The sequence below is a fragment of the Ostrea edulis genome, chromosome 2, assembly GCF_947568905.1.
Source record: "Ostrea edulis chromosome 2, xbOstEdul1.1, whole genome shotgun sequence".
In the NCBI taxonomy this organism is placed as follows: Eukaryota; Metazoa; Mollusca; class Bivalvia; order Ostreida; family Ostreidae; genus Ostrea; species Ostrea edulis.
The window spans coordinates 1,366,646-1,380,558 of record NC_079165.1 but is presented as its reverse complement, the minus strand read 5'-3'; the positions used below and the strand labels follow the sequence as shown (position 1 = coordinate 1,380,558).

Here is a 13,913-nt window from a genome sequence, read left to right as displayed (position 1 = left end):
GTTAGTTTTACAGTGTACTACTTTGATCTTCATTGACTACGTCAATAATCCAATTTTCATCAGGGTTATATCAAATTCATATTGTTGGCCGTTGATACCTAAATCTGATATCAATTCAATAAAGCTGTCAGTGAAACAATTCTGATTATTCCATTCTTAACACACCAGAGAAATTTAATATGGATGGAAAGTGAATGAAATGTACACTTATGCAATTAAATATAAAGTTTTAGTAGAACGTAGTCTGAAAAGAAATTAAAACACCTGCTAGTCTCAAACCCACAATCTACAAATTAGTAGTGGACATATTAACCCATTGAGCTATCCTGCTATGTATTAGATTGTTAGGACGTTCATGGTATACTGATTTTGACTACGGATAACTCCGTCAACAGGGGTGTTTACTCCTTCCAGGCACCCAATCCCACCTCTGGTAGGTTCAGTAGTCCGTGTTTATCTGATCCAACCTCTGGTAAGTTCAGGAACCCGTACGCGTGTTTGCTCAACTCTCGATTTTGTATTGCTTATAGGAGTTATGAGATTGATCACTGTTCGTTAGCTTCACCTTTTCTTTTTAAAAAAGGAAAATTCAAGTATTGTTGATGTTTGTATTTCCATTCATGTTTCAAAGGAAGTGAGCCATGATGACAATGCGTTATTGCTCATTAAATGAAAATCAACAAGACTGAATTATATGTCCTTTCGGTGACCTCAATGGGTCATCCTTTGCTTCACAGTTCCACTGACAAAGTGCACAATAGAATCCTAAGGTGATGAACTTGGACTCCACAGTAGCAGTTTTAGGAACCCTTAGGGGAATTGATATTCTGTCCTCACGATTCAAAACATTCTCTGGGGATAGCTAATGATTCCATTGAATTTACTTTTATTACAGCTTTGACGTCTTGAATTAGTTTGTAATATGTATATTGAAGATTTGGATTAGCGACCAAATCCTCTGGGGAAAGCCAGTTGTCAACGTCTTTCATCACGTATCCACATTTGAACAGAATTTTAACGATTCGAGCACAGTCAGTGTGTCCACCAGTGGCAATAAGATGAAGGCCAGATTGACCGAGGTCATCAATATCATTGACATCACTTCCATGTTTAATAAGGTATTCTGCGATTTTGAAATTTCCATTTTCCAGAGCCAACAACAAAGGAGTTTTACCAGAACTGTCTCTGCAGTCTACTCGTGCGCCTGTTGTCAAAAGTAGAAAACCTCAAATTTTAAAACAAATTCCATTTCGAAAGCTCTGTGAAATAATTTTAAAATCATGGTGAAACATGCGTTCATTCAAATTTTTCCATATGATGCAGTTTGACATACCTGCTTTGATTAACATCTTCACAATATCGATATCGCCCATTTCCACTGCAAGAATTAGCGGTGTTCGACAATCCCTGTTTTCTATATTGACATCTGTATATGGCAGCAAACGTTTTAGTGCTTCTACATCTCCATAAACAATGGGTGTAAATAGCAATGGATCTCCAATTGCGTCACATATATTAGGATATATTCCTGATTTTAACAGCTTCTTCAATGCTCTAACGTTGTTAGTCCATTTTGACGGCAAAGGAGTATAATGGTAGAAATTCAAAACAAAATCAGTGTTCTGCCCTCAGTCATCCTCAGCTTTTATTTTGATATAAGTAATTAGCATACTGTTCTGTTGTGCTTGCTGCATTTTGTCGGTCGAAGTGCGTGTCTCTAATTAGAACATCTAGATAGAGCAATTAGGAAAAAAGCAGTTCCTAGATAGAGCAATTAAGAACAAAACAGTTCCTATTAATGACAAGAAACTCGACTTCTCTATGCCTGGATGCAGTCAATTTAGAAAACTATAAACAACGATAAATGTCATATGACGTATTAATTCTGAACATCTAGTTGGATCGTGACTACAAAATGCCAGTATTGTTTCTTATTAGATATCATAAGAACTTTGCTTTTCGTGGAATGAAGTCAAATATCAGCTGAATTTACATCTAAATGACTTATATCTTTCAATTCTGCCGTATACTCGCCTTTAATCATGATAAATGTACATCAAAATGTGCACGATTTTCTTAAAATGAAGTGCATATTAATTACTCTGGAAAAAAATGACGCGTTGATTGATACTTCAATAAGCTTAATTGCATATAATAAAAACATTTTCATGTTGAATTACACAAACAAAAGTTTTTTTTTCAATAATAAATGATTTCCAAGAACCAAGAAATAATTCCTAAATTAAGATTTTTCTAATAATTAATTTCAAGAGTAACAAAGAAATCCCCGATAATATACCATTGTAACAATTTTCATTCCCATTTGTCGTAATTTTTGAAGAAATAAATCCCCCTAAATGTACTGGTTTTGGTTTTAGTTTAAACTTGCAAAAATTAACATAAATCACTATATCGGACACAACTACCTCATCACTTCATAAAGAATAAAATTGATATAATTGCTATATATTTTGGAAGATAAGATAGCATACATGTGCTTATCTAATCATGTATAGCGGCACTTATTTTATTCGATAAAACAGCACACTTCCTTGATAGAGGGAGTGGGATTTTGTTTGATAAGTATACGATTTATTACCTTCGATAGCGATAATGTAACATCATTTCGTTGAATGCTTGCCTGTTTTACGTCCCATCGAGAATTTTTCGTTCATATCGAGTGACCGTGACCCAATGACAGGGGATGTTTACTCTACCTGGGCACCTGCTCCCGCCTTTGGTGCGTCCCGGGGTCCGTGTTCGCTCGGTCTTTCATTTATATTTTTATTAGTAAAACATTTTCGTTTGTCCATAGAACTTATCGAATTGTTCGTGTCGTTGGTCATATCGGTGCTTTACATAATTGTTTTTAATGAACTTGTATCCACTATATATATATATATATATATATATATATATATATATATATATATATAAATTACTACCGTATAAGTTTTACATTATGACCCCTGGGTCGAGGTCACTGCTGGTGCACTGTTATTCCCTGGGGGTCTTTACAGCCCAGTAGCTAAGTACTTCATTACTAGCTTGAAAATACGGATGTATATTTAATTGCTGTGATAAAATTTAGAAATTCATTTCAAAATTAAGGATTATCTCCCTCATGTATAGTTCTTATCCTTGGACGAATTAGGCTCCACTTTTTTGGCACTCTGTTTTACCCTATAATAGCTCTAGCAAGTTTACTGTTATTTCGGATATCAAACATTTCGGTTGAGCATCACTGAAGAGACATTATTTGTCGAAATGCGCATCTGGTGCATCAAAATTGGTACCGTATAAGTTATATATATATATAACAGTAAAAATCCTCTGTGTCCAATCTCGAAATATCGAAATTAATGCCGAGTATTAAGGTAGTAAGCAATAAAATGCACATACAGTAACAATATGGAATTTTATCACATGTTTACTCCTTTATCCAGTGGATAACATCCATTATATGATCTAAATGATTATACTCCGTTTTCCTACGCCGTTGTGACGACACAAACAAACGTCAATTTTACGGATTTTGTCTACAAAATGTTAACGTGATAAAAAAAAATATTCAATGGTTTGTGGTTTGATTTGATTTAGATCTATGAAAAGGCTCGGGGATAGAAAATACACAACTTCTTGAATATAAATCATATCAAACTATACTGAGTGGCCAAAAGTAATGCAACAAACATGGCTGATGCCAGCACAATGTAAATATCAGCTGCATGGAAAAACAACTTTAAATGAAATAAACATTATTTACTTACCATTGTTTTTGTAGTATTTTGTTGTAAAGCCTTTCTTGATTATAAATTGTCGTAGTCTTGAAGATATCTAAGCATACAAGCTACATATGTATGTTTGAGAGAGGCCATTCCCAATTCTGTACACTGCAGCCACTAGGTTATCCCGGGAATATGCTTTTTCAGAATTTCCCCTAGTTATTACTCAGCGTTGTTCTGTTGGTTTACACTTTCTTTTATGCCGTCTACTTGTCACGGCATCATCATTTAGCAGTCTAGAAACATTTTTCAATTCCTTATCACGGCAACTCAGTGATCGAAAGTTCTTTACGTCAGTGGAAGGTCAAGAGCTCATGAGTTCGAGTGCCATTCGTGCCATGACCGCGTCAAACTTATAGGCAGTGATTGCTCCTTCGCCAACTGTTCTTTATTTTAAAGTTAGAATCAGGGGTGTTTCGGTTATGAAATAAAAAACGGACGTCCTGAGTCGCGGGAGGCGTTCGAACGTTAAAGGACCCTCAGTGCTCCGGCCCTGGGCCAAAAGTATAGATCTAAATTTATTTTACTTCATTTACAGCTGGTGACGTCGTAATATGACCGAAGAGACATGATACAAAGAAACAAATATTCCCTTTGAACTAGAATTGCAGGGTCATGTATTCACTCAACATGCATGTGCTATAGTTATTGATTTCAATCATTTCAGACTTACACCCTCTGTGAGGTATTTCTATATGGAATATAATATATATTATTATACCTCATATAAAGAATCACTAGTAAAACAGAATCTGATTGGCCGAGAAGGTCACGTGACCGTCGTGTTTGCCCTGCAACAAACTTCGTGTTCCACCCCTTTGGATATCTCGTGTTTCTCTTTCGTGTCCAGTTAAATGAACAAACCCAAGTGTTCTGAATGACGCAGACAACAACATGCATGCAGCCTCGTGCATTTCCATAAATTTAACGTCAAGGTAAACGAATTTTATCGTGACGTCACGATGAGTCCGAGTCATTGTACTTTGATAGTTCGTAAGGCACAAAACATGCGGGTCTCTGATATACAATTAAATTGCTTGGTTTTGGTTGATAGAAAAAACAAGCACGTAAATCAGCATTCATGGAGAATGGAAATACAAAAACTGGTTATCATATCACTGTAACTCGTTGTTTTTACATTCTAATACGTGGACAGCGCAGTGTTACTGTTAAGGTAATCTCAGCTACATACAATGTATAGATGAACGGACTCCAATTTCAAATACATTTTTGTAGTCTTGCTTTGTTTCGGTATAATAAACAATTTATTGGATGAATGTTCGGGGATATGAATATTTATTCACCCAAGAAAAATCATATTCCCCTCGGGCAATAAATGTATAATGTAATGTGATAAGTGTACAATACACACCTCGACACTTAGATATATCAACGATGTATTATCTATTAACAATAATAATTTTCATTCATATTTCGATTCAATATATCCCAGTGAACTCGAAATAAAAGACACCAGAGAGTCGTCAACTTCTACTTCATACTTCGATATTTTATTGAAAGTAGATATTAACGGCAAATAACAACTCAACTCTATGACACACGGGATGATTTCAACTTCTCTCCATCATTAACTTCCTATATTTATGTAGCAATTTTCCATTATCACCTTCATATGGTTTTTACATTTCTCAACTGATCTGATACGCAAGAGCTTGTTCTGCGTCTGGTCAGTTTTTAAATCGAAGCAGGCTACTGACAAACAAGTGGAGGGTGCTGGGATTCCAACAGTCTCGTTTCAAGTCAGCATTTTGCAAATTGTACGGTCGTTATAGTGATCTAGTTTACCAATACAACCTATCATTGGATCAAATGCTGTCTGACGTGTTTCATGCCTATTGTTAGGCCGTTCTTGGCATACTGATTTTGACTACGGATACCTGATCAAAATAAAGGGCTCACGGCGGATATGACCGGTCGACAGGGGATGCATAGTCCTCCCAGGCACCTGATCCCACCCCTGGTATATCCAGGTGTGCGTGTCTGCCCAACTCTCTATTTTGTATTGTTTATAGGAGTTATGAGGTTGATCACTGTTCGTTATCATCGCCTTTCATACATGTATGTGTACAAAAAACGAGAACCATGGCGAAAAGTAAAAAGCACAAGGCATACTTTTATTCTCGAAATGTTTATTCAATTTGTTAGAGCCAGTGCATTTGAAAGAGTACTAAATTGTTTAAACATAATTCTAAGGTTGTAACTTTCTATATCAATGAATATTCAACTCAATGTACAAAACACAAATAAGTTATTGGATCAGTTTGTCTCTTACTTCGCAATGACATAATTCCTTTATTTCTGGAAAGATGAGCAAACATTGCCATTTACCAAGGATGGTAGCCACTATTTCCTTCATATGCATCTCCCTGTCTTCTTCAAGCCCTATACACTCTATTTTAGAATAGAGGATGTTTCTTTGTCATCTACCAAAATACAAATGTATTGTTGGAGAAATCAGTCGCAACCTCATGAGAACTGAGCCGGTGTCTATTGAACTCACTCTCGGGTGTACTTTGTATTAGTAGATCGGCTAGTTGCCGCTAGTTCTCATCGACATCTCGCAGTAATTTCTCATTTACTTCTAGATCGTATCTGCAGGTTGCAGAACAGTTTGGTAGAACACACTTCAAGAGCCTCTTGTTATCACATTCTCTTCGCTTGTGATCATCTTTCAGATCGTCTTGATTTTGTGAAGTATTTTGGATTGTTTGGACTGAAGACGTTTACTGCCTATCAGGTCCCCAGGGCATATCCACTTGTCAGCCTCTTTCATCACATATCCGCAGTGAAACAGAATTTTAACGATTTTTGTACAGTAATTATGTTCCCCCGTTGCAATAAGATGTAGGGCCGTTTGTCCAAGACAATCCATTTCATTCACGTCACTTCCGTGTTTGATAAGGTATTCTGTGATTCTAAATTTTCCTTACTCTAAAGCCAACAACAAGAGAGTTTTACCGGATTATCCTTCTTGTTCACACGAGCACCTGTAGAAATAGAAACAGTATGAATATTGGAAAAACGAATCATTTAACTGATAACAAGAAGTAACAGCTACATTGTATAGCATTGGAATACTAAGAACTATACATACCTGCTTTGGTTAAACTTTTGATCATTTCCAGATCGTCCATTCCAATAGCCATTATCAGAGGAGATCTTCCATCTTCGTTTTCAATGTTAACATCGCAATACGCCAACAACATCCATTTATCCAAATCTCCATCCACTATTGGGGTAAAAACAAGGGGTTCTCCATTCTCAACAACGGTATTAAGATCGATTCTATGTCTCAAGAATTTTTTCAATAGACTCTTATCAATGTTGGTAACACATCCCCACGTCATATTTTGAGCAACAGTTTTCATTTTCCTTTCTGCTAGAATCGTTTTGCAGATTTTACCATATCTTACTCCTCTCTGACTTTTATAGTAAGCGGTTGTTTTATTAACACATCATTTACATTTTTAGGAAAGGTTGTAGATTTGATTGGATGCTATATGAATTCAATTAGATTCAACAGTTGTATGGATTTGCCAGAAGACAGATTTAATGACTTTCTGAAGTACCACACACGGAACTTTTATAATTACATCAAATTGAATTAATGTGTTCTTTATTAAATTCTAATTTACTACCCATCTTATATGCCCATATCAACTCTGATACCGTTTAGTATAATACAATGACCAACAGTGGTTTTACCTGAGAAAACATGCAAATATATATTATTCCCGTATACATGTAGTGAATTTCATGTGTCATTACATCAATGTATATGCAATGAAGTTCTAGTATTATATGTATTATCTCAGTATACATGTATTGAATTTCTAGTGTCAATACCTCCATGTAAATGTAGTGAATTTCTAGTGTCATTAACGTAGCATACATGTAGTGAATTTATAGTGTCATTAACTTAGAATACATGTAGTGAATTTCTCGTACCCTTTCCTCAGTATACATGTAGTGAATTTCTAGTGTCATCAACCTAGTATACATATAATGAATATCTAATGTCATTTCGTCTGTATACATTTAGTGGATTTCTGGTGTCATCAGCTTAGTATACATGAAGTGAATTTCTCGTACCATTTATTCAGTATACATGTAGTGAATTTATAGTGTCATTTCATCAGTATACATGTAGTGATTTTTAGTTTCATTAACTTAGCATACATGTAGTGAAATTTTAGTGGCATCAACTTAGCATACATGTAGTGAATTTCTAGTGCTGTTAACTTAGCATACATATAGTCAATTTCTAGTGTCATTTCAATAGTATACATGTAGTGAATTTCTCGTACCCTTTCATCAGTATACATGAATGGCGAAGATAACGAACAATGATCAATCTCATAACTCCTATAAGCAATACAAAATAGATAGTCGGGCAAACACGGACTCCTGGAAATAACAGAGATGGGGACAGTTGTCGAGAAGGAGTAAGAAGAATGTGAATTACGTTTTGATGTTCTAATATATTCCATGTTAAAAGCGTGGAAATAAGATCGAAACCGATAATTAAATTGATTTTCCCTATATGGATACATACTTTTAATTTGTTCGACATGAAAGTTGCCAATTGATAACAATCGTGAATAATGAATATTTGCAAATATATGTATGAAAGGTGAAGACAACGAACAGTGATCAATCTCATAACACCTATAAGCAATGCAAAAGAGATAGTTGGGCAAACACGGACCGTATATGGTCATAAAATAGAACCGTATAGTATGTTTTACTCACCAAACTAAAGTGTTGAAGTTTGCATACCTGTGAACGTTTCGTGATATACGATATGTAATGATATCATTTTGCGTATGTAACTCTGTACTGTGAGGTGAAGATAACGAACAGTGATCAATCTCATAACTCCTACAAGCAATACAAAATAGATAGTTGGGAAAACACGGACCCCTGGACACACCAGAGGTGGGATCAGGTGCCTAGGAGGAGTAAGCATCCCCTGTTGACCGGTCACACCCGCCGTGAGCCCCATATCCTGATCAGGTAAACGGAGTTATCCGCAGTCAAATCAGTGTACTGTGTATCATCAAGAGGATAATGCAAACACACTAACTCCTTATTAATATTTTCTAAAAGTAATTTTCAATTTGTTATCAAGGGCCACCTTTTCCATAGGAATAACAATTTTAATAAACATCTAGTTTTCTGATACTTGTATTTTTTCATATTGACAGACTTCACCACATTAACACATTAACCTACAATCATCATTTCAGGGCGACATTTGGAGACAAGTTTTGAAGGAATCTAAGAAATGGTAATGTGGCATTTAATAGTGCATTTCTTAGCTTTGAAGATTATATTCAATGAAGATATGAAGTTGATATATGATCTGTAATCATTACATTCAATTCCTGCAAATCAAAGAATCGTAAACCAATGCTAATAAATCATATCAAAATAGTTAATCATTGTTGGCAGAATGTTTATAGAAAACTTAATGTTTCCAGAACGCATATTTCTATAATTGAAATGAATTCACCAGTTATATAAAACCCGAAACCTTCTCTGATGAATTCACCAGTTATATAAAACCCGAAACCTTCTCTGCACTACTCCTTTTCAAGTTCGGATCAAATCACTTCAATGTCTCCTCTTTGAGAACCATGTAATTGATATACTATGTAGATATGTATGCATCTAATGCAGCACACCGGACGTGACGAGTTTTATTTAGTTACTACTTATCACAAGGGAAGGAGATTTGATTTTTATGATAGACAGCTTTAACAGCATTACAGGACCATCATTTCATATCGTAATGTAAAGCAAAATCATTATAAAATTATTACTGAAGCATGGTCATAACACGTCGGTTTCGAGATACATGTACGTCCGAGTTATTTCCTTTGTAGAACTCTCGTACATAGTAAGGCGCGAAACAACTTGTTTACGTGCTGGAGTGGGAGAAATATTGATCACTGCACAAATGTACTAAAGTCAAGCTAGCGAACAATAAGCTAGCGACCAATAAGGATTTTTCCTAATATTTATCGCTTAGAAAATGTACGTATAACGAACCCGACAAAAAAGTACTCTCAATATACGGCGCCTAGCGCCTAAACTAGGACTTTTGCCACTTAGGTGACCACAGGGCATTTTAGGGCATTGATCCCCCTAATGGAATCTGACCCCAAAAGGGTAAGTATAGGCACCGATTTGGGGCACGGGGGCGCCAGATATACCCTAGTTTTACTATTTGACTATATGCGATAGGGGTCTAGGTACGGCGCCTAACGCCTAAACTAGGACTTGTGCCACTTAGGTGACCACAGGGCATTTTAGGGAATTGACCCCCTTAATGGAATTTGACCCCAAACAGGTAAGTATAGGCACCGATTTGGGGCACGGGGGCGCCAAATATACCCTAGTTTTACTATTTGACTATATGCGATAGGGGTCTTGGTACGGCGCCTAGCGCCTAAACTAGGACTTGTGCCACTCAGCTGACCACAGCGCATTTTAGGGCATTGACCCCTCTAATAGATTCTGACCCCAAAAGGGTAAGTATAGGCACCGATTTGGGGCACGGGGGCGCCAAATATACCCTATCTAACTATATGCGATAGGGGTCTAAATACGGCGCCTAGCGCCTAAACTAGGACTTGTGCCACTTAGGTGACCACAGGGCATTTTAGGGCATTGACACCCCTAATGGAATTTGACCCCAAAAGGGTAAGTATAGGCACCGATTTAGGGCACAGGGGCGCCAAATATACCCTAGTTTTACTATTTGACTATATGTGATAGGGGTCTTGGTACGGCGCCTAGCGCCTAAACTAGGACTTGTGCCACTTAGGTGACCACAGGGCATTTTAGGGCATTGACTCTCCTAATGGAATCTGACCCCAAAAGGGTAAGTATAGGCACCGATTTGGGGCACGGGGGCGCCAAATATACCCTATTTTTACTATTTGACTATATGTGATAGGGGTCTTGGTACGGCGCCTAGCGCCTAAACTAGGACTTGTGCCACTCAGGTGACCACAGGGCATTTTAGGGCATTGACCCTTCTAATTGATTCTGACCCCAAAAGGGTAAGTATAGGCACCGATTTAGGGGACGGGGGCGCCAAATATACCCTATTTTTACTATTTGACTATATGCGATAGGGGTCTAGGTACGGCGCCTAGCGCCTAAACTAGAACTTGTGCCACTTAGTTGACCAGAGGGCATTTTAGGACATTGACCCCCCCTAAGAGATTCTGACCCCAAAAGGGTAAGTATAGGGAGCGATTTGGGGCACGGGGGCGCCAAATATACCCTATCTAACTATATGCGATAGGGGTTTGGTATGGCCCACTCAAGTGACCACAGGGTGTTTTAGGGCTTTGGCCTTTTTAATAGGAATTTACCTCAAAAGGTTAAGTAGAGGCACCGTTTTGGGGCACGGAGGCCCCAAATATACATTATTTCAATGATTTTTATGGAAATTATCTCTATGACCTAAAGAAGTTTCTGGTTGTTCATATTTCATTTTTTAGAATGTATTCCTCTTAGTCCTTATTTAATTGGTTTTATTGAGAATTATGGGGAATTCTTTACTTATTTTAAACAAATGTAAATTCAGTGTATATAGAATACATGCCAACAGTTTTATTATTCAATATACCCGTCGATCTCTTTCTTTGTTACTACATGGAGAATCTGTACAATTAAGTTTCAATTCCTGGATTATACGGCGGACCAGCGCACTGCATGGAAACAACAACTTTGCAATCACCCATAGATATACGTCCATGGCCTGGAGTTGGGCGTCGATAAAGTACACCACAGTCAATGATTAAAGAGGTCTGAAAATGGACCGAGACTCGGAAGCCACATGGTGGGACCCCAACAACCCCAAATTGAGGGCGGAAAATGTTACCCCAGGTGGTCCCTTTTTTTGGCCTGTATACCCTTTTAGTGGACCCTTCAAACATTAAGTTGTTATTAACCTTCATTATGACCCTACATGACGTAAAATTAGGAACTTTCAGGTGAGCTCAATTGTGCTTTATACCCTATGTGACCTTTTAAAGCGTTCTATATGTTTGACTTTGTTGTTTTCTACCCGTGTATCAGCTTTCTATTATTTAATCGCCCAATATTCAATTATTAGGGAAGTCGGAATAGGGGCCCTACTCCTGGTAGGCCCTAGGTGGTACCCCTACAGCCCCAAACTGAGGGTGGAAGATAATAGCCTAGGGGAGGGGTCCCCTTTCTTGCCTGCATAATCTTTTTGTGGACTCTTCAAAGATAAAGTTGTTATTAGCCATCATTAAGACCCTACGTAAAGTAAAACTAGGAACTTTAAGGTGAGATTATTTACCCTCAAAGGCCTATGTGACCCCTTTTAAAGGTTTTATATGTTTGACTTCATTGTTCTCTAGTCTTTTGTCTGTTTTGTTTTATTCCAACACCATATAGTCATTTATTAGAGAGGTCTTAAGTGGTCTCACCGTTTGGTGGCCCCAGGAGGTACCCCTACAACCCCAAACCGAGGGCGGAAAATGATAGTCGTAGGGGTCCACTTCCTTGTCTGGATACTCCTTTTGTGGACTCTTCAATCATTATTTTCTTATTAACGTTCATGTGATGTAACGTCAGGAACTTTCAGGTGGGTTCAATAGCCTTCAAGTATGAAACTTGGTAATTAAAAATTTGTTAATTAATTGTTTGAAAAATTATCAATTCTGATTTATTATGTGTTACCTTTTAGTATTCCGTCTGAGTACTCGAAGTACTTTGATGAACTTTCTTATTGGCTGCTAGCTTTTATGGTCTTATTGGATGCTGGTTAGTGGCTGCTAGCTTCAGCCAAGTCGTAATTAGGACTGTTAAAATGTGTAGAACCGAAGGTTTCACTGAAGCGCCGAAGGTGGCGGGGGTTAGATGCAGAAGGGGTGTTTCGGGGGACCATCCCCAAGAACCCTTAATTTTAGACTTTAAATAAATCTTCCACATACTCTATCAGAGATGCGTACAATTGCGTATCTGCCACGTAAGGGGTTAATGGACCCTTCTCCAGTTTCATATGAAAGCCAACAAAAATAATCTATCATATCTGAAATGTACACTGAAGTGATTATCAGACTGTTTGTATAATTTTCTGCCATGTAGAATATATTGTAAAACGAAACGTCCGACGGAATTAACCTAATATATATATATATATATATATATATATATATATATATATATATATATATATATATAAGCACTAAAATGACCAACGACACGAACAACCAGATTGTCAAATTTTCGGGACGACCCGTCCCTTCTTCAGGACAAACGAAAAGAATCACATAATGTGGTCAATATCAACAGAGCATACTAGCAAAAACTACATATAAATACATCTAGCACTACAACTACACTAATCTACAAACGTATTTACAACGCAGACTACATGTTTTTGGTCTTTAGGCTTGCCAATCAATGTTAAAAGTGGAGCAAATTAGGACATGCCTTATTCGTCCAAAGAGCTGATCCAAAATGTCCGAAATGAAAAACAATATATATATATATATATCATCATCATCATCATCATCATCATCATCATCAATTGAAGTTACGCTCCTGCGTGGCAGTGATTGAGTGATACGAAGTGCACATTTTCAAAAGTTTTCTCCATAAAAATGGAGAAACTAAACCTTGTTTTTATCATAGATATAATACAACCTGTAAAAACTGAGCATAATGAAGAATTTGTTAACGTAAGCTTTACTATTTAGGACCGCAATGGTAAGCGCGCCACCAACTTCCGGTGTAAGGGAAGTAACTGCAAAAATGTAGGTCTGAGTAAGTAGTTCTTAAGAATCCTCGGGTTAACTTTTCATTTACTTTTTTTAAAAATATACTTATCTATTAATAATTGCAAAGTGACATACAATAATGTTTTGATACTGAAATAAATGTTTTACAATTTCCTGAATTTTCAAACCTTGCAAATATTTGTGTCAGTATCCTTTATAGAAAATCACGTTGATTTTGAGCGTGTTTACTGGTATAAGTTTTGCTGATATAACATTTATTAATATGACATGAGTCACACTACTCTTTTGATATTGATAGGTCTGAACAGTATGGAGC

General features: G+C 36.9%; 1 protein-coding gene and 1 pseudogene across 1 annotated transcript; both read right to left on the bottom strand.

Moving 5' to 3' along the window:
• Positions 1-517: 517 nt before the first annotated feature.
• Positions 518-2,846, bottom strand: LOC125678409 (poly [ADP-ribose] polymerase tankyrase-1-like). Its single transcript, XM_048916838.2, has 3 exons — positions 2,718-2,846; positions 1,334-1,622; positions 518-1,204 (listed from the first exon to the last, which is right to left on the bottom strand). Exons 1-3 carry the CDS (start codon positions 2,844-2,846, stop codon positions 834-836), a joined length of 789 nt encoding a protein of 262 aa, XP_048772795.2. The 3' UTR covers positions 518-833.
• Positions 2,847-6,477: 3,631 nt separating this feature from the next.
• Positions 6,478-7,153, bottom strand: LOC125678406 (putative ankyrin repeat protein RF_0381; annotated as a pseudogene).
• Positions 7,154-13,913: the final 6,760 nt, after the last annotated feature.

Excerpts from the sequence above, each read along its gene's own strand:
- LOC125678409 (XM_048916838.2), bottom strand. The coding sequence starts at position 2,846 with ATGACCAACGACACGAACAATTCGATAAGTTCTATGGACAAACGAAAA. Across the intron at positions 1,623-2,717 it reads AGGCGGGAGCAGGTGCCCAG|AACACTGATTTTGTTTTGAA; the intron begins GTAGAGTAAACA and ends GACTGAGGGCAG. Across the intron at positions 1,205-1,333 it reads GAAGATGTTAATCAAAGCAG|GCGCACGAGTAGACTGCAGA; the intron begins GTATGTCAAACT and ends TTTTGACAACAG.